We start from the raw sequence: 21,805 nt of genomic DNA on the forward strand, positions 1-21,805 counted from the left end.
TAGCCAAGTAAGAGTTTGATTTCATACTAGAAAATGATCGTTGCCATCTCCTGGGATGGGAGGCAAGTCTGCTACTAAAGTTGGTAATGTACTGTTAAGAATCAGGAACTATTGTAATCTTGCCGCAGAAAGAATGGTTTCAACTAAGGGTACAGATGTATCATCCCCATTAATGGTTGCAGAAGAACATAAAATTGTCTCAGAATCTGTCATGAAAGACCATGGTTTGACTGAAGGGGTGCGTAGAGTCAAAAGTTCAAACTTCTAACATGGAAGAGATGATAACACCTCAGACTGACTGCAAAGGTTAAAAGTCAACTGACAACTGGTTCTGCCTGCAGCCACAAAGTCACAGGAGTCAAAACAAAATACAGCAGCAGTGCTCCAGGCTGATGGACAACTAGAGAAAGACAATGCTATGAAGCAAAAGAACTTGTTTGTAGGTAATGCTGATGCAGTGGAATTATGGGGACAACTTTAAAATTTCAGAGCAGAAAATGAAACTTCAAAATGAAGAAGCTCTGGCTCTTGCTCAGATAGAATTGGACATAAGCCATACCGAATGGAAAAACACAAAAAAGAGTGCAGAAAACTGCAAGAGCTAATTTGGAAAAAAAAAAATTGTCAGAACATAAGCATAATCTCAAGATCCTTTTAAAGCGAAGGAGAACCACAATCCTGTGTTTAAATAGGAGAAGAATGACTTGGATGATTTGCCTAGCTGAAATGTTTTCTGTGGATTTAGAATTTAAACCTAAAGCCATGAGGAAAATAGAAGTCAAACATTAAAACTTGGGCTAAGCAGTTCATGTACTAGGAAAACAAATGGAAAAATTGAAACAATTTCTTCTGAGTCTACAGTTTACACCTGCTGGTATTAAGTTAGCAATTGTGTTCTTGACAGTTTCCCAGACTGAATCAATTGTACCATCTTTTAACCAAGGACATGGAAACAAAATGGACTTTAATTGTTATGAGAAAGGAGCTACTAGCAACAAAACCACCTCTCTGCCATTCGAGAGGAAGGACTTTAAGAATTGCCATAAAAAGGGCTTTAAATCCTAACTGTTACATGTGTTTGATACCAGTTAAACATTGTGATGATGCTGGGATAGACTGTTTGCCTCATGCTGCCACTTTGTCCATTAGACAGAGTGTTACTTGCAATGTGAGGTAGTTGTTAAAGTGTATAGAATGGTTTTTATATTTTGGATAATGGTTCATGAAACCTCACCACTATGGTAATTACTTAACATTCTTTAGAGGGGAGGTGTACAATTAAGGCTTATAAGATATTTTTGGATTGTATCTTTTTAAGGCAAATGAAGGGGGTCATGTGACTTGTTCTGCAGTCTGTCTGACATTAGGCCTGGGTAGTTTCTTTGTTAGAGGTCAAAAAGTAGGTGCAAGGTGTTTATGCTTGGCGACAATGGCAGCAGTCTCTTGGTTTGCAATGAGTAGACTTGAGCCTCAAAGTCCCAGAAATGTGTTGAAAGGCACTAGGTTGTAAAATGTCATGCTATAAATTGTCCATTTACTTCTAAGATGAAAGGGAGTTGGTATCGAGGATAGCTAATTCACATTTCTACCCATATACAAGGTTAATGTGTTTCACATGTGATACCATGACGAAGAGTGCAGAGGAAGCCATTTTCGAAATCCAGTTACAGGCTTCCCTACACCTCAATGAATATCTCCAACAAACAGCAGAAGTTTGTGTGGTCAGCAGGGAGAAGAGGCTGTTTGACTTTGCAAGCTACTACAGCCGGATGCAGGAGGAAGATGGTCTCTAGTTGGAGAGGTGCATCCCTCAACCATCTGAGGATTCTGGGAGATTCACCCTAGCATAGCTAGGGGAATAAGAATCATTGGAACAGGCTTTACTATGACTGTTGGATTTAAGAAACACTCTGAAAACTGAAGAAAAGGAAAGTGTCTGGAGAACAGTTACTCAAATTTACTACTCAGTGAAATGGGGATACAGGAACCCATTGGAAGCTGGGATTAATTGGGCTGTTTTCTAAAAGGACTAATTCTGTGGAGAATTTGATGGGTGATAAGCATGCAAAAGCAATGTCACTTTTTGTAATTAAAGTATAATTTGCCTACAAAAAAGTGTTTAGTCAATAGTGTTTTATTTTAAGTCTTAAGTTTTAAAATGTGAAATTTTGCCAGGTCATTCTTTAGCCTGGAAGATAGCATCCCTTTTTAAAAAGTTGTTCGCCTATACGGAGGTCATAACAACTGTGGTGCCGTTGTCGGTGAAATAGTGGTTGACATTTATTGTCTAATTTGCACCTTGGGGAAAAGTGCTGAAGGATTGAGTGTGGGCATGGGACTGTACCTTCAGAAGAGTAGGAGATAAAATTAGAATATAAATCAATTGTTCTTGTAAGTGGTATGCTAATTGGGTGTCTGAAAGGTCCTAGAATACCTTCAAACTGTTTTGGGTAATTATCTGAAATGTTTAACTTACCCTTTCCCTGACCGTGAAAAGTATTATGAAGGGGGATTGGTATCTTTGCTCATGGTGTATGAAAGGAAGCAGAATCTGGAAAATTTGCCTTTTGAAAGACTGACTTGTTTGGAAACTAGCTGATGTCCATCTTTAAACTTCAGCCAGGAAATTAGTAACCTGCTACTCCCTACTTGTTTGGCTTGAAAATAGTGATACGTGGGCCTTGTACATTTTCAAAGATGTACAATAATGTAGGATAGTGACTTTTTTTCTCCTTTTCACATTACCACTTTAAATGATGGGCATGTTCCATTCCAATAATAATACCTAATAAGGCTTCATTTATGAAATCTGGTTAGCTGGCTTAGCTGCTGCATAGCTGATAAACTAGAGCCGATTGTATGTGGAAAGACAGCTGAGTATAATTTAATATTACTAAAAGACCATTTAATGAGAAAATAGCCACAAAATAGGGACACTGACTAATCCTTAAATGCAAATAATGTTATTCTCTGGATGTGGCATTCTAAACAGGTTTGAAATTTGGGCCCCAGACATTCTCCATGTCTCAAGATGTACAAGGTAATTATTTTAAAAATTCAATCTTGGTATATGGCCATTGCTAGCAAGGCTAGCATTTATTGCTGAACCTTAGTTGTCCTTAGCAGTAATTTTGAACTGTTGTGGGCCATGGTGCTGTTGGGTATGGAGTTCCTAGATTTTGACCTGCTTACCAGGGGGAATAACTTTTTCTTTAACTTCCCTATCAAAGAGGCCTTGTGACGCAGTGGGTAGCATCCCTGCTTCTGAACCGGAAGTTCTGGGTTTGATTCCCACACCAGGACTGGATGATCACAGAAGGTGCCTTAATTACCAGGTTGATTATGAACCTGTAAATCCTTCCAATACACCTGTGACGGGCAGTATGATTGTTATGACCAATGCAGTTGGTAAAGCGGAGTTATTTAAAAATCCTAGAGGGAAACTTAAAATTATACGTTATAACAGTTACTTAAAGTGTTATGTTTGAGATGCAACTCAATTCAGGAATCAGACTCCCAGTTCTTGAGGTTTTACCTTAAACTAAATGAAACATTTTATTAATTTACACAGGTTAAAATATATGTACAGATGGCTACAAATTATTATCATAACTTATAACAAATTCCCAATCTATTCTCCATTAAAGCAACAGCAACCCATAGACTTAACCAGACACCAGGCAAAGCATTTTCACCTTATGTATTCAGTGAGGTTCTTTTGCTTTGGTTGCTGTTGGAGGCTTGCAGCTGCCTTTTGATCTCACATTGCCTCTGCTCTGCACACCTGAAAACTGTTGAAGTTATACCTACCACCATTGATTAAATTCAAATTCTCATTGCCTCACCAGCCTCTTTGAACTTCGCCTTTTAATAATGAAACCAGTTTTATTAGCAATATAAACATATTGATTGGTAGCTGCTAGAAAGGCATTAATTTTCACCCCACTTCTTGAATGCTCTATTCAAAAAATGCAAATGCATGCTATCTGTCTTGCATATCAAAACTAGTACATATCAAAGCACCCAGACTAGCTGGCTTTAATCCAATTAAGACACACCCAGGGACTAAACCTCTATTTTAAACAAAAAATATTTTCCCAAAATATTATATACATTAATAGCTTTATGACAATGATACTTTGTGGAGTGACACCCCTCCAAATTATAGTTTCTGGCGACCTGATCCAGGAAAAACCAATTACAGAAACTGACATCAGCATATGCTTTGTCTTCTGGATCAATAGATGAGGGAAGCATCTAAGTCTCTATCAAAACCTCTCATCATCATCATCATCATAAACTTCTACTGGGGCACCTATGACCTTCTTTGTTCCAAGGAGAGTAGTTCTAACTTCTCTTAACTGAACTTAACTCCCTGGTAACCCGGTAAACAAACTTTCTACCCTTTTTTTAATATCTTTCCTGAGGTGTCATGACAAAAATTATCCACAATATTCCAGGTGATTTCTAAAGTTCCAGCATGACTTGTTTTTAAATTCCATTCCTCTATTATAAATGCAACTAACCTCTGTGATTTTAAACACCTTTTCTGATCTTGCTCTGCCACTGTTTAAGGATTTGTGTTTGTGTCTCTTTTTCTACGCTTCTCAAAGTGAGGGATCACGAAAGATGTGTAGATTAAAAGGAAAGGAATTGGAAAGAGAGCAAGGTAGAAATAAGGATAATGATCAGAACATGACAGGAAGGGATAGAACTTGAGTGCGCCAGCAGATAAGACCAGAGTTTTCAAAAATAGTAAAAAGACAGAACTTACGACTTTAAATCTGAATGCACAAAGCACTCATGACAAAACAGATCATTGCCAGCTCAAATAAAAATAAATATGTATGACCTGATAGCAAGATGACCAAGGCTAGGACCTGACATTTTCTGAAGGGCTAGAAACTATGGAAAGGTGGTAGGGTAGCCCTGTTAATAAAGAATGACATTAGAACTAGCGTCACCTCTCAGTATTGTACTAAAGATCAAGAATATCAAAGGTAAAAAGTCACCTGTAAGAGTAATTATAGATCCCTAACAGTAACTGCACTGTCCGACGGGGTATACGGGAAGAAATAATGGGGCCAGAAAAAAAGGGGATAGCAATTATCATGGATGATTTTAATCTACATATAGGTTGGACTAATCAAATGAGCAAAGGTAGCTTGGAAAATGAATTCATAGTGTATTTTTGGGACAGTTTCTTAGAGAAGCATGTTCTAGAGTCAGCCAGAGAGCAGGCTATTCTAGACCTGGTAATGCACATTTAGACAGGATTGATTAATGACCTCCGAATAAAGGAGTCCATAGATAGCATTGATCATAACAATGCTTCAATGGTTGAATTTCACATTCAGTGTGAGGGAGAGCAAAGTCAGTCTAAGACTAGTGTTTTAAATTTGAAGGCAATTTTAAGGGCGTGAAGATGGAGCTGGCTAAAGTGAACTGGGAAATTAGGTTAAGGAGGTAGGTCGGTAGAGGTGCAGTGGCAGGTATCTAAGGAGATATTTCATAATGCTCAACAAAGGTACATCCCAGTGAGAGAGAGAGAGACACACTCAGAGAAGGATGCAACCCCCGTGGCTAACAGAGTTAAGGATAGTATCAAATTGGAAGAAAAAAAGCATACAATTCCGCAAAGATTAGTGGCAGGTCAGAAGATTGGACAGAATATTTTTTTAAAAAAGCAAAGAATGACTTACTCTAATTTCTCCCTTATGAGAGAAATCTAGCTAGAAAAAGTTTCTACAAGCAGTATCAACTTGCCCATTCTCTTGTTTCATGATAAATGTTAATGCATGATGGGATCCATTGGTGTATTTATGGTTGAAGGGAGGGGATAAGTTGGCAGCTTTCATTTGTTTTATGCAGTTGGAGCAACAACCTGAACCTTACAGTGATGATAACATCCTGGCAGCAACAGTACCCAATCTTTATGGTGTTCGTCCTCATCCTCCTCCTTCAGTGTTCTCCTCCTCCTTGTTCTCCTGTTTGGTGATCTTGTCATCCTCTTTGTTTTCCTCTTCCTTCTCAATATTTTCCATTTTCTTGTCCTCTGCCTGTTTCTCTTCATCGTTCTCATAAGATATCTGATCAGGTTCTTTTGTCATCCTTCACCTTTAATCTTCTCTGTTATGCAATGTTGTGCAGCATCGCTATGATTCTGGACCCCCTTGCTGCTGAGTATTGAAGGGAGCCCTTCTGGACCTATCTAGGCACTGGAAGTGCATCTTCAATATACTGATGGCTTGCTTATTGAGACACTTGATGTTCATGTGGCACTCATTGTAATGCTCCTGCATCCCATTGTTGGAGTTCTTCACTGGTATGGTGAGTCAAATTTGAACAGGGTATCCCTTGTCTCCTTCAAGATAGCCCTTCAAAGTCTGTGTGTTTGAACAAAAAGGTCTGGACTGTTGGACTGCCACAGTGTGAATGCATCATGACAACTCCTAGGAGATCTGGTGCACACCTGTGTGAATCTCTTGTAGAGATACACCAGCAGCATATTGATGACATGAAATCCCTGCAGTTGATTTAAAAACTCCTTAGTGATTGTGATCTTCCTTGCCACGTGTTCACAATTGGCTTCCCATTGGTACAGAGTGCCAGGCAGAGAAGCAAATGCAGTTGTCCGCTTTTATTCTGATTTTTTTTTTTTCTGATTAATGTTGTCACTGGGGATGTTGGCATAAATTAATTGTCCTGGCAAACAACCCACCTGTGACCTACATTTTTATATGTATGCACCACCAATTGAGAGACCCTCTGTCTATGCTGATGCATTGGAAGGAGCCGAATCAAAGAAATATGAGGGTTGGTGGTTACAGCCAAGGGCAATACATAGTCGCTTGGTCCAGCAGAGAGCAGCTGTTCCTGAAGGAGGTCACAAATGTCTGAAACCACCTCCTTGTTTTAATCTGATCTTCAGATAGCCCAAGGAAGCTGAGCCCCAGTACTTCCTCTCATGGGGACAGTGTCTCCTGTGACTGTGACTCCTCTATTGCTCGCCACTCTTCTCTCACTATTCTCTATACCTGTGCTGATAGCTGCAGATCCCACTACAGCATATCAGTACCCTGGATGGTGATTGTCATCTTCAATACCCTCTTCCCAAATATTGAAGGGACCTTTTCCCCACCATTCCCCCCCCCCCCCCCACCTCCCCACACACTACTGTTACCCACTAAAGTGTCCAAACTTCTCAAAAGCTTCTATGCTTTCAAGCACCCTGTACTGTTTGCTAGAGGGAGCTGCTAAAAGAGCTGTGAGCACTGAACTTTCATTTAAGATTGGGTAATCTGAACTTTAAACTCCTCCATGAAGTGCAGCTTAACTTCACCTCCTTTTTAAACTGGTGAATTTCCTATGCCCCAGGAAGTCCACGTTCAAGATGTTTAATTCAAATGCCTGTTTAATTAAATAGCAAATCCCCTATTTAGCATGTGCAAAGAGGTGATGGCATAGTGGTATTGTCACTGATGTGGTGATCCAATGTTAAACCTCTGGGGACCCAGGTTCAAATCCCACTACAGCAGATGGTGAAATTTGAATTCAATAAAGAATCAGAAATCTGATAATAGTCATTGTTGTAAAAACTCATCTGCTTTGGCTATCTGTCATCCTTACTTGGTCTGGTCTACATGTGACTCCAGAACCCACAGCAATGTGGATGGGCAATAAATGCTGGCCTAGCCTGTGATGCTCACATCCAATGAATAATTACCAAAAATAACTGTTATAATGATTATGCTGCCTCCACACACCATATCTCAGTTAAACTTGGAAGTGGCCATGCTGGAGTTAAGCTATTGTTGCACTTCAAATTTGTACAATATATTTCTCGTCTGACCCCCAAAGCATTCACTGCAAGATCTTTCTTTCATGTTACTATTTATTTCTGTTTGCTTTCTAAAGTAGGTTTGACACTTGGGAAATCTACCCTTTCAATTCTCCATACACATGTTTAGAGACACACTCAGTTAAAAGTGGGAGTAAATGAATGGGTTAAAATCAGGCCCAGTACGAAGTGGAGTTTTAAGGGGCTGTTAATTTTCCTTAAATGGAATACTATTCCTTTTAAGAACAGGGCCAGGAGCCAATGGCATATCTGTTATATTAGGATGCAAGGACAAAACATATTCAACTCAATTGCCTCAACCAAGTTTTCTTTTCTAGAGAAAGAAAATGATTTCCTGATGGATCGCTTGTTCCTTTTGCAAATGATATACCAGAAATCTTCTGTTCATATTTTCAGAACCTTAAAGCTGAAGTTGCTTGATAATTATGCTGCTCAGTAGGTTTCATTTCTGGTTTTGCTCTCACCAATAAATCTTGATTGCTATATGTAAGATTTCAAGTCTAGTAGTTCTTTAAAAGGTTATTTATAATGCCCCTTAAAATGCTGAGTAAATTTTGTGCTATAAAAATGCTGATTTTAATGATTTTTATATGGTTTGTTTGTAGTTCCTGTTACTTTCACTGAGCTTATTGATCTTCATAAATAAAAATTGTGAATAATAAAGGAACTTGTACCTGAGGTACAAAGAATTAAGTCAGCATTATCTACAGTTCAAATTCAAGTAACATGAAGCACTATATTACGCCACTGCAAGTTTGATCTACCTTTCATTAAGTAGGTGGGCAATATTGTGGATGTTTGTGACAATTAGGAGTTTTAGATAGTTCTGATCATGAACTTTCAGAACCTAGCAGTCTTTTGCCACTTGTGGTGTAGTCTCCTCTATGCTGAGGAGACCAAATGCAAAATAGGTGATTGCTTTGTCAAAAGCATCTGTTCTGTCATCAGGTGGCAACCTGAACTCCCTGTTGCTTGTCATGACCTGCTGAGCATTTCCAGTGTATCCTGTTTTTGCAGATTTCTAAAATTGCTTTATGCTTTTGCTTTTTGTTCAGCCTTTTAAATTCTTAGGCTATTTCCATAGCGAGAGTGCAGCTCAAAACCCATAAGCTGCTGCATAAGATCCTTGGCTTTTATGTCCAGTTGAATGGGTTAGACACTGTTTTGTAAAACTCATTTGAGTAAATGTACTTCATTTAAGAGCCATTTGACACAAGGATTCAATTTGATTTACAAAATGATCGACCATAGTCAATTGGAAAATAGATTTGTTTCCAACAGGTGGCCATTTCCATTGCAACTGAGACCAGTTGCTGCATTACAGCTTCCAGCCAAGCAGTAGAATGTTTAAAAGCAAAATGCTGTGGATGCTGGATATCTGAAATAAAAGCAGAAAATGCTGGAAATATGCAGCAGCTCTGACAGCACCTGTGGAGAGAGAAACTGTTAACTCAGTTTTATCAAAAACTGAAACATTAACGTTTCAGGTTGTGACCTTTTTCTCTCTCCACAGAGGCTGCCTGACCTGAGTATTTCCAGTAGGCTGTTGAGATTTTTTGGCTCCTGCTAGGTTAAACCTTTACAGTGCTGTATAGAAAAGAGTTAAAAATGTAAATGTTGACCGAGTAGAGGAGAATCTGTCTTTTCTGGACCTGTAATTTAACTTCCAAGTGAGCTTTGCTTTTCTTGGAGTTAAGTTGGGCCCTGATCTCTTGGCAATTTAGCCACCTATACAAAGCTGGAATCACTTTGCACCAGCCTTAGCTCCAAAAGCAAGAACTATAAATATTTATTCATGCATACATAATTCTAGTGAATTACTTATTGAAATGAAGGTCTTATATGTCTAACGGCGCTGTTTTCATGGTAAGTTTAATGGTGGTATTTATAATAAATGTAAATATATCCATATAACTATTAGATCTTTGGATATCAGAAAATAAAGATTTCAAAACTTGAGCATGCACTTCAGTTGAAAACCATCTTCAGCTTTCAAAATACGTTTTACCCTGATGAGTTGTAATCACTAGGATCTGAGTTTAATCTGCTCAACTGAGAGTGCCTTACTTTTTAACCATTTCTGTTGTGATTAGCTTAATCAGCAGTAAAGTTTACAGAAGATTCTGAAAATCCGAAATAAAAAATGTTGGAAATGTGCAGTGGGTCTGGCAGCATCTGTAGAGACAGAAACTGTTAAGTTTTCAGAAGCTGTAAATGTTATATGTTCCCAGGTCGAGCACTTCTGAGATTGACTGATAAGAAGCTGGAAAGAATGGGTATTGTTCAAGAGACTCAGCGACAGCATGTCCTGCAGCAAGTCCTCCACCTGAGAGTCCGAGAAGAAGTTCGAAATTTACAGCTACTTACTCAAGGTACAGATTATAGTCTTGGCTGAAGCTATGTGACCAAATCACTTCATATTAAGGGAATCTATAAATCAATTGCTGCCACTCCTCCTTATCAGTAACCATCATGCATTTGAAGTTATGTAAATTAAGTCAAACTAAGAATAGTTTTGAAGCAGTACAATAATTATTCTAAAGTCAGGATTAAGGAAAAACCTTTCTCTAAATCCTGTAATTGGTTAAGACCCATTACAATGTACATTAATTACAGAAAACAATGAAATTAATTTATTAATTAAATGTAGTGTACTTAAACTTTTTTATATCCAGCTTGTGTTTAACAAACATTAAATTTCTGAACTGACATTATAAAGAATTGAAACTTTTTTGCCTCATTTTTTGTAATGAAGCAGCTCTCTTTAAATACCCTCTTAATGTTTTAATCTCTGTAAGACCTCTCCTTCTCCGTATCCCTAACTGCCTCTAGCTCTCCTCCATCTCTGCCACACAATTTCTGCTTTCTTCCAACTCTGGCATCTTGCATATCCCCTCTCTCCTTCATACCATGGTCAGCTGTGCATTCAGCCATGTAGGCCATATGCTTAGGGTTTCCCACCACCTCTGTCTCTCCATTTCCTTCTATTCCCTTAAGACCCTCCTTAAATCTACCTCATTCAATTGCCCTTCCTATTGTCTCTTTTGGTTATTGACCATTTTTATCTGATTTGCATTTACACTCCGTGAAGCGCCTTGGGATGGTTTTCTAAGTTAAAGAAGGTGCAAAATAAATGCAAGTTATTGTGTTTGTGAATTAACATTAGTGTCCGATGTGGCTCAATTGGCCAGAGAATGTTCTGGGTTTACGTCCCACTTTGGGACTTGAGCACAAAAATCATAGCTGATAATCCAATGCAATACTGAGGGAATGCTGCACTGTTGGAGATCTCATCTTTCAGATGAGATGCTCAGTCAAGGTCCCATCCACATTTTCAGGTGAACATTAAAGATTCCATGGCAGAATTCCGAAGAAGAGCACGGGAATTATCCCCAATGTCTTGGAAAATTTTCTCTCTCAAAGTTAACAAAAAGAACAAATTATCTGCTCATTATCACATTGCTGTTTGTGGGAGCTTGCTGTTTGCAAATTGGCTGTTGTGTTTCCAACATTACAATGGTGACTATACTTCACAGCCAAATCAGTGCTTTTAAAGTGCTTTGGAATATCCAATGGTTGTGAAAGACATTTTATATAAATGCAAGTCTTTCCTCCCCCCTCACTTTCTCAGATTCAATACATGTTCATATGCATTTGCTTTCTGACTGAAAATCTGCCTCTTTGGAGTATAGCGGGAAAGTTGTATTCGTGATGGATCACTAGTCCCAGATAACCATAGGCTGCTCTCTCATTAGAGAAAGACAACTGGTGGTGAGTTTAACCTGAGGGTCACCACATTTCGGGTGAGGTTAAGAAGGCCGAGCCTTCATCACTTGATAACCTGTGTAATGTCAGACTAAAGACAATTGCAACAAACGTTGGAAGGATCAAGTCAAGCAATGCTGATGGAGTCACGCTTAACTACCCTGTGTGTCAAAAAAGGCCCATTATTGGGAGATACATTTTTCTGTTAATAGTTTCCTTAACGTCTACTAACATCTGAAAGATAGTGGGGTGGGGGGGAACCCGGGGGGGAACCCATGGCAGCCATGTTAAATATAAGTGGAATTATGAAATATGATGTAATGCAGAATATAAAATAGAATTTAGGCAAACAATCCTTAGCAGCTTTTAACTTCAATTTAATGATGAATGTGAGTTTGTTGTTTTTAATTGCATGAAAATTTAATCATACTTTGTTCTAACAAGATATCAATGCATACAGCCTTTTTGAAGTGTAGCAGCGGAGTATGGTGATAAGCCAACTCAGAGTAACAAAAATACTTCAGAAAGTTTGAGTCCCTCCTATTATGATTTATTGTGTAAAGAGGTCCCTGTGAAGAGTTTGAAATACTTTTTCACTGTTCTAGACAAGTAATACATAGTTGAGATGTATTATAATTGTACTGTTTCGGGCAGGGCAGGTAATCCCATGTTTCCAATTGACCAGTGACCTTATGCAAATAAATTATACAATGCTTATATTTTTAAATGTAGGTGTCGCTGGCTATGCCACTGTTTGTTGCCCATCCGTAATTGCCCTCAAAGTAGTGGCGAGCTGCTGACTTGAACTGCTGCTGTCTGTGTGGGCCTACCCTCACCCCACCCAGAATGGTGTGGGCCTGGAAACAAGTGAAGGAACAGCAAGATAGTTCCAAGTCAGGATGGTGTGATGCTTGGAGGGGAACATGCAAGTGGTAGTGTTCCCTCCTAGGTGCTAGAGATCTTGGGTTTGGAAGGAACTGTCGTACAAGGCTTGGTAAATTTCTGCAGTGCATCTTATAGATGGTACACCCTCCACTGCCACAGTGGCAGCAGGGATTGAGTGTTTAAGGTGGTGGATGCGGTACCAATAAAGCAGATTGTTTTGGCTTGGATAATGTTGAGCTTCTCGAGTGTTATTCAAGTCACACTCAGGCAAGTGGATGGCATTCTGTCACACTCCTGACTTATGCCTTGCAGATGATGCGCAGGTTTTGGGGAATCAAAGTGAGTTCTCTCTCCTCCACCCCCGCCCACCGCACACACACACACACACACACACACACACACACACACACACACACACACACACACACAATTCCCAGCATCTGCTGCTGTAGCCACAGTAATTATATGGCTGGTCCAATTCAGTTCCTGGTCAATGGTAACTCTCCCCTCCCCTGAGGGTGTTGGTATGGCGTTCTGCAATGGTAATGATGTTTGAATGTCAAGGGGAGATAGTTAGACTCTCGCTTGTTGGCGATAGCCATTGCCTGGCACTTGTGTGGCACCAATGCTACTTGCCACTTGTCAGCCCAAGCCTGAATGTTGTCCAGGTCTTGGTGCATATGGGCACAGACTGCTTCAGTACCTGAGGAGTTGCAAATGGTGCTGAACTTTTGTGCATCATCAGTGAACATCCCTACTTCTGACCTTTTTATAATGGAGGGAAGGTCATTCATGAAGCAGTTGAAGATGGTTGGGCCTAGGTCACTACCTGACAGAGACCGAACTGTGTGTCGGTGAGCAAGTTATTGCTATGTTAGTGCCATTTGATAGCCTTGTCAACGACATCTTCCATCACTTTGCTGATTGAGAGTAGACTGGGTGGTAAATAGCTAGGTTGTATTTGTCCTGCTTTTTGGGGACAGGATATACCTGGACAGTTTTCCACATTGCTAGGCAGATGCCAGTGTTGTAGCTCTATTGGAACAGATTGGTGAAGGGTGCGGCTAGTTCTGGAGCACAAATCTTCAATACTATTGCTGGAATGTCAATGGGAACCATTTGACAAGTCTTTAATATTGCTGTATGCATCCATAGCTTTGTAGTACCCAGTGCCTTCAGCTGTTTCTTAATGTCATGGAGTAAATCAAATTGGCTAAAGATTAGCATCTGTAATGCTGGGGACCTTGGGCAGTGGGGGGGGCGGAAAAGGCCAGGATGGATCATCCACTCAGCACTTCTGGCTGAAGATGGTTGCAAATGCTTCAGCCTTGTCTTTTGCACCAATGTGCTAGGCTCCCGCATCATTGAGCATGGGGATATTTGTGGAGCCTCTGCCACCTTCTGTTAGCTGTTTTAACTGTTCATCACCACTCATGACTGGATGTGGCAGGATTGCAGAGCTTTGATCTGATCTATTGGTTGTGGGATCACATGTCTCTGTCTGCCGCATGCTGTTTGGCATGCAAGTAGTCCTGTGTTGTAGCTTCTCCAGGTTGACTCCTCATTTTTAGGTATGCCTGGTGCTGCTCCTGACATGCTCTTCTGCACACTCTTTCCTGTATTTTTATGGGAACTGAGCCATAAATTCAATCCTAATGTACACATTTTCTTGAATATCTGCGATTTTTGTTAGGCATTCACAAATCTGGCCCGCCCTGTGATTGTAGTGTGCATATGCAGTCAGCATTTCAGATCTTACAAAGCGAATGTGCTGAAGGAGAAGAGGGAAGAAAGCTAGTTCGGAATAGATTTTGTTTTTCTTGCTATAGGTTGAGTGTCCTTTATCCGTGCATGCGAAAACCAAACACATCCAAAATCCGAACGTTTTTTTGCACGGGATGTTTGTGACCTGAGCCAACATGAACCTCTTCAACTGGACCTGACCTTTACAGTGGGAAGTCTAGTTGTTTGCTTTACCTATGCCTAGCTGCTGTGAGTGTTTTTGCTTCTGGTCAAACCCTATCATGGCAACTAAGTTTTAACCAAGAAAATGCCCCTCGGGTGAATAACGATATCTGATCTAAATGGAATCCACGAGTCTTTGGAAGTACAGGGATGAGTTCCAAGTCCAGAGTCTGCTTTCCCTTCCTTCCCAAACTGTTCACTGTACCACTGAGGGGAGAAAAAAACCTTTTCTCCAACTCCACATTACTAGCTAAATTTCCACAACTTGCTACTTATTCACCCTAACTTAACCTAACAAGGTGGCGTATGTCGCATCCGGAAACAAAATATCCACATACCAAAATGCGATTGGCCCCAGAGATTTTGGATAAAGGATGCTCCAATCTATAGTTGATTTCCCTTATTTTTCCACTCTGGCCTCGCTCCCAAAGGCATTGATTGCTTGCTGCAGGATATTTCTACAGGCAGCTGGTGCCTTCCAGTACCTTGACTAAATAGGCATCGTTCTTTGCGTTCCTTCTGAATGATTGATTGTTGGTTGACTATTTAATTCTGGAGGTGCCACTTCTAAAACTAAACTAGAACATCCAAAAATATGCACTTCCAGCCAGGTAATAATTGGGAACACAAACTCTGGATAGTTTTCTGCTCCATGTCTAATGGGTGTTGAGCCCAGTTGTGGCATTTGTACCACCATCTCACCTCAGATCAGCTGGAAATGAACCCTGTTGTCTTTCTGATTATTATCGTTCTGTGACTGAACAAAATTGCTAAGAAGAAAATAAGGTGATAGCGAAGATGGAAAAAAGCATGTAGAAAGGCAAAGTAAAGAATGCATTGGAAATTGTTTTTTTTTAAATCTTGGAGAAAAAGAAGACTACCTTTTAAATTGGGAAGAATAAGGAAATTGGATCATGGGTGTATATATATGCAAGATGAGCAGCATTTGTTAGGATTAATTGACCTGGTCCTGATTGCAGGAAAATGGGTGTTGTGTTGAATTATTTTGTTTCCAGTAAGTGATTTTTCAACCAATTATCAAATTACAACACATTGGATAGAAATATCTGATAAATCACCAGTTTCTACAAGTTGTCCAATACATGGATTCCATGTTTCTTGCTTTATAAGGCAAATACTTCTATGTGAAACACAAAAACTTAAGCTCGCAAGTCCAGGAAATTATTAGGAAGGCAAATGGAATATTGGCCTTCATTACAAGGGCATTAGTGAGACCACATCTAGAGTACTGCACACAGATTGATTTCATTGCTTAAGGAGGGATATATTTGCATTGGAAGCAATTTGGAGAAGATTCATTAGATTGATTCCTGGGATGGAGGTTATCTTATGAGGAAAGGTTGGGCCTATGCTTGGAGTTTAGAAGAATAAGAGATGTTCTTATTGAAGTAGATAAGATCCTGAGGGGGCTGGACAGGTTTGGTGCTGAGAGAATGTTTCCCCTCCTGGGGAATTGAAAACTAGGGGGCATCGTTTCAGAATAAGGAGTCAACCATTTAGGGTTGAGATGAGGAATTTCTTCCTTCAGAGGATCATGAATCTTTAGAATTCTCTACCCCAGATACTGTAGCTGAGCCATTGAATGTATTCAAGGTTAAGGTCAACAGATTTTGAACTGCAGGATTAGAAGTTCCTAGTCCTGTCAAAAATTGAGCCCCAAATATGTTACAGCTTGTATATTCTATTCCTCTACAGCTTTAATACTCAATTTTGTTGTGAATGTTTTATGCATTCACCTAAATACCATTGACTCCCTTTTCTTTGTTTGAACGTTTTAACACTTCAAATTTCAAGAACCAAGAGGGGAGAAAAAAATTGATGTCCTTTCCCCTTCTACAGTAGTGTTTTATCTCACCGACCTAAAGGTACATTATTGAAGAAAGTAAAGGGAAATAAGCTCCTCACCTGCTACCATGCAGATGGCCACCCAAATCTCTTTCCACACTTTCCAAACATCCTGAAGTGTCCAGTACTACCTCTTGCACCATATGCTGGACAATGTAACCCAGAAAACCCTCATCTTGTCTACTGTAAAGCATGATTCGTTTTACGGGTAGGTGCTCCACTCCAGTGACTCAATTTTCCTACATTTTAGTGCAAATGCTTTGTCTGGATATACTGGGTAGATATGATCACCCACATATCTTGTCTCACACATGAGCTCCATGTGGATCTAAATGCCTTGTAAAATAATTTTCCACTCGCATTGAACTCTTCTAAATATCAAACTCCATTTTTTTTTTTGTTCATTCACGGGATGTGGGCTTTGCTGGCTGGGCCAGCATTTATCCCCCAAGTCTGGTTATCCTTGAGAAGGTGGCGGTGAGCTGCCTTCTTGAACCGCTGCAGTCCATGTGGTGTAGGTACACCAACAGTGCTGTTAGGAAGGGAGTTCCGGGATTTTGAAACGGCGAAATATTTCCAAGTCCGGATATTGACTGACTTGGAGGGAAACTTCCAGCTGGTGGTGTTCCCATGTGTCTACTGCCTTTGCCTTTCTAGATGGTAGTGGTCGTGGGTTTGGAAGGTGCTGTCGAAGGGGCCTTGGTGAATTCCTGCAGTTCATCTTGTAGATGATGTACACTGCTGCTATTGTGCATCAGTGGGAGTCCATGTTTGTGGATGTGATGCCAATCAAGTAAGCTACTTTGTCCTGGAGGGTGTCAAGCTTCTTCAGTGTTGTGGGCCCTGCACTCATCCAGGCAAGTGGGGAGTATTCCATCACACTCCTGACTTGTGCCTTGTAAATGGTGGACAGGCTTTGTGGAGTCAGGAGGTGTTACTCGTCGCACGATTCCTAGCCACGGTATTTATATGGCTATTCCAGTTCAGTTTCTGGTTAAAATTAACACTGTTATTAATTAGAGGAAGGAAAAAAGCATCTAGCCAATTGTTTCTTAATAGTGATCTTCCTCCAAGTCTGAACTGAGGTTAATCTCTATGCTCTTCTGGGCTTTCAATTTAAAACTGGCCCCTCTTAGCTTGAAATTTGGCTTTTAAAAAAGAAAAGAATATCTAGTGTGTGCAAATCGCATCCATATCAGGACAGATTCGTGCACCTGATATTACAATACGAGTATGAGCATTTTTTTTTTATATATTCAGCTGTAACTTCTTATGAATTGCCACTCTTGTATGCCCTTCATATCCACATCAGGATAGCCTGATCATCTTGTCATCCTTTGTGCCCCTTTTCAAGTCATAAAACTTCTTCATATGTTATCTTCCAGAAAGTGGTCATCATGGGTCAAACAAAGTTATTGACAGAGTTGCTCAGTCCAGGGTATGTTCTGAGTCGGGTCCTTGGACTAAAAGGTTTAGTGCATTTCTGGAAATTGTAATTTATAAAATGGGTTTTGAATTCTTTTTGTTTCATCTATCAAAGGTTTGTACACCTGGCTGATTGGCTGATTTTCTTAATTTAATATTTATGACTTATAACATTTAACTGCAATTTGAAGTGATGGAGAAGCATTGAGCAAAATTAGCAATCTGTCCAGATTGGCTGATTTTTATCTATTAACACTTGGACTTGGACAGCATGAAAGAGCCACATATTGGAAATTTGGACATGTGCTATACATGAATTTCCAACCAGTTAAATTAATGGTCAGATAGTATGCTGGATTTTCAGTATGTATTACAAATAAATACTGTGCAATAATTATTCCTGGCATCTTATTTCAGTTATTAAAAACAAAATGCTGGAAATACTCAGCAGGTCTGGTGGTATCTGTGTAATTATCTCTAACTTACCTTTCAAATCTGATGGAAGGTCATCGACCTGAAACATTAACTGTTTTTCTCTCTCAACAGATGCTGCCAGACCTGCTGAATACTTCCAGTATTCTCTGTTTTTGTTTCAGATTTCCAGCATTCACAGTATTCTGCATTTGATTTTATTCTGTTGCTATGTGCTCATGCAAATGATTTCTGCAAGAATAACATTTTAAGTAGATGATAGTCTTGGAAATTTTAAAAATGTTCCAGCAGGGTCAACGTTTGCATAAGTCTCCAAACAGGATAAAGCTGAAGCTGCAGATTTAAGTCATTCTATCGTTTCCCTCTTTTTCACCCTGCCTCTACTCCCCACAAAAATACCATTATAAGATATAATTGGTTTTATTAACTGTTTTCCTTAAATAGTAATATCTGCATTATTTAACTGATATATCGTGACTTTCTTATGGTAAGTGAGTTCTTGTGATGGTGCTTTTAAGATTTAAGCAATAATTGAATCATTCTTTGACGTGCAAGCTAAACAAGTAATTGAAAAGTTTTAACGCTACAATAACTCAGTCAGAATGCAAATAGTTGAGCAAAATTGTTTTGAAAACTTAAATTTGAGGTATTAATCAAATGAAAATACAAAGAAAGCTACTGTGTACCTATGCCAATAGAGGCTTAAAAAAAAATCATGCAGTTGACTTACCCAAGGCTGAACATTGCTTCGTTTTCACTGCAGATGTGCAAACATAATAAATATTCCTTGTTGTCATTCCACTGAATTGATGTGGAGTTAAGCATGAGGTAGGAACCTAATTGCACTTTACTAAATTGGCAAATTCTCTCTGCTTCCATGTTTTTACTTCCAAAAAGAGGTACCCGCTACAAACCAGTCATAGCCTAATGAATAATCTTCCCCCTCTTTTTCCAGAAAAATTGTGTTTTTTAAGAATAAATCTTCATAAACTTCACCCACCACCACCAAAACAGATTAACTGGTCATTTATCTCACTGTTGTTTTTGAAATTTTGCTGCTACAAATTGGTCATCACGGTTACCTTTAAGAATATCACGCTTGAGAATGTGAAATGCTTTGGGTTGACCTGAAGATGTGATAGGTGCTACATAAATGAGATCTTTCTTTCTTTCATTCCTAAAACTTTGTATTGACATTTTACTTTTATTCCTCTTAAGGGCTTCTAATGCTAACTCCGCAGTTGACCTAAAAAAAAAAGCTGTAAATAATTGTTAGTGTCCATATATAATCTGTAATTATGTATTCAAGAATGACTAAGTTTTGGCCTGGATTTCCCCTTTAAGCAAGGAGCTATGGCCATCATTGGCACATAATCCAAACATCATGAGTGAGGAGAGGGAGATTTATATCCCTTCAGAATTGTATCTTTTCAGTTAATGCTTTCTTTGTTAATGTTGAGTTTATTATATTATTGACCATGAGTGATAATAATCGACTTAAATTCTAGGTGACCATTGATACATCACAGAATTGTTGGAGCACAGGAGGCGGCCATTCGGCCTGTTGTCTCCACTGGCTCTTTGAGCAATTTCCTTTAGTGCCATTCTCCCCATAACCCTGAACATTCCTCCTTTTCAGATAGCATACCAAAGGGAATTAGACTGTTACAATTGAACCCACCTCCTCCACACTCAGGCAATGCTTTCCAAACCTTAACCAATTGCAGCATGAAAGTTTTTTTTTTCTCGTATTGCTTTTGTTACTTACTTTAAATTTGTGCATTCTTGTTCTTGATCCTTTCACGAGTGGGAACACTTTCTCCCAATCTACTCCATCCAGACCCTTCACGATTTTGAATAACTCTACCCGATCTCCTCTCAGCCTTCAAGGTAAACAATCTTAACTTCTCCAATCTATCTTCATGACTGAAGTCCCTCCATGCCTGGAACCATTCTCCTGAATTTTTTCTGCACTCTCCAATGCCTTCACATCTTTCCTAAAATGTGGTGCCCAGAACTGAGTGCAATACTCCAGCTGAGGCTGAACTAGTGTCTTTTATACAAGTTCAACATAACCTCCTTGCTCTATATTTGTTACATAGTTGGAACATTTGAATGAACCTAGGGCTCAAGTGTGATGTCACCAGTTACAGAATGAAATTTCCAATATTTTGCCCCAGCGATAAGTCTTAGTGCAGCCTCAAACTTCAGAAGGATATCATTTTTGTCTACTAATGCAGGTTTTTCAAATTTACACTCCAATCATCTTTTATAGATTTAAGATTGAATTGCTATCAGTTTTGTGTTATGGGCCTACTAGGAACACTGCTCAATGTGCCATCAGAGAAGATCTCATAAACATTATGGTGTGCTTTTATTAAAGTAAGCTGGGAACATTTCCTTTGTGTATTTGATTGCCAGCTTAATCATGTAAACATTGTTTGATTATTCTAGGCTTGCTACAGTCAGTTCAAGATGTATATATTTTTTAAAAAGAACTGCACAGACATTTTTATTCTGTTGAGGATGGATGTGGTAGTTTAAGTTTCCTTTGTGACTGATCATTTTAAGTAGGCTGTACAAGAGCATTAGCAATTTAAATTTGTCACTCATTCCATCTCTGGAAAGATCTCTCATTCCATTTAACTAAAAATACACTTGTGTATCAAAAGTAACAACTCTGATGCTTAAAAAATGGGTATTCTGTTTTGAATGAATTTACTCTAATATTTTGTACTGAACATGTACTACATAACTTCTCAAACAAATGTTCTGTTATTGGTAATAGATGTAATCAGTCCCAGTGGGTAGTTCTGTTTAGACTACATTTGCTCTATTGTAAATATTTTACAGCACTAATTATACAAAGCCCAGGAGTCTCTTTTGCAATGCTAGTAATGAAAGTGGTATGTAAAATGCCAAAAGTAATTAAAGGGAAACTGGTGAAAAGGTGGCTAACCAATTCTGGCAGATGGAGTTTTGTTTGTTCTCTGCAGATTTTGGCTATTGTCTCACATTTTAAATTACTTAATTAATTTGGGTCCTAATTAGAGCATTTTACAGCAATTTAGGACCACTTTTAAAATTTGTAGATACACTATTATAGCAGTTGAGTTTCTTCTTAGATTTCTCTCTTTTTGACAATTTTCTCTCTCTCCTCCGGAAGACTTGAATCCTTGAACCACGAGCTACAGGCAGTGGGCGCCATGCTTGTTTGACCATAATTCTTGTGAATATCAAAAAGACTATTCATGACTGCAAAACATGATGGACATCAAAATATCAATCCCAATTTTTACTTTGTTGTGGAAACAGAGGGCAAGAGGGTGAAAACAAGAACAATTTTGCGTTATTTTTATCTTCCGCCTTCCTTCCCACACCCCTGCCCTCGCTGCTGGAGGAGGTAAATCCAATGGCAATTTGCCCTGAGGGAACTTGATGGGGTGGATGTTCCCTTTGGGAGTCTAGAACTAGGGGGATACAGTTTAAAGATTAGAGGCCTCTCATTCAAGATGAGATGAGAATTTTTTTATCCTAGCTGTGTCGTCGAATATATTCAAGGCTGAGTTCGATTTTTGATTGACAAGGGAGTCGAGGGTTACGGGG

General features: G+C 39.2%; 1 protein-coding gene across 2 annotated transcripts in view; it reads left to right on the plus strand.

Moving 5' to 3' along the window:
• samd12 (sterile alpha motif domain containing 12) overlaps positions 1–21,805 on the plus strand; it is a 120,987-nt gene that overhangs the window by 54,856 nt on the left and 44,326 nt on the right. For both annotated transcript variants that reach the window (XM_041190403.1, XM_041190404.1), the window contains exon 4: positions 10,093–10,233. In XM_041190403.1, coding sequence (XP_041046337.1) covers positions 10,093–10,233 — 141 coding nt within the window. The remainder of the gene's footprint in view (positions 1–10,092; positions 10,234–21,805) is intronic.

The sequence above is a fragment of the Carcharodon carcharias genome, chromosome 6, assembly GCF_017639515.1.
Source record: "Carcharodon carcharias isolate sCarCar2 chromosome 6, sCarCar2.pri, whole genome shotgun sequence".
NCBI lineage: Eukaryota > Metazoa > Chordata > Chondrichthyes > Lamniformes > Lamnidae > Carcharodon > Carcharodon carcharias.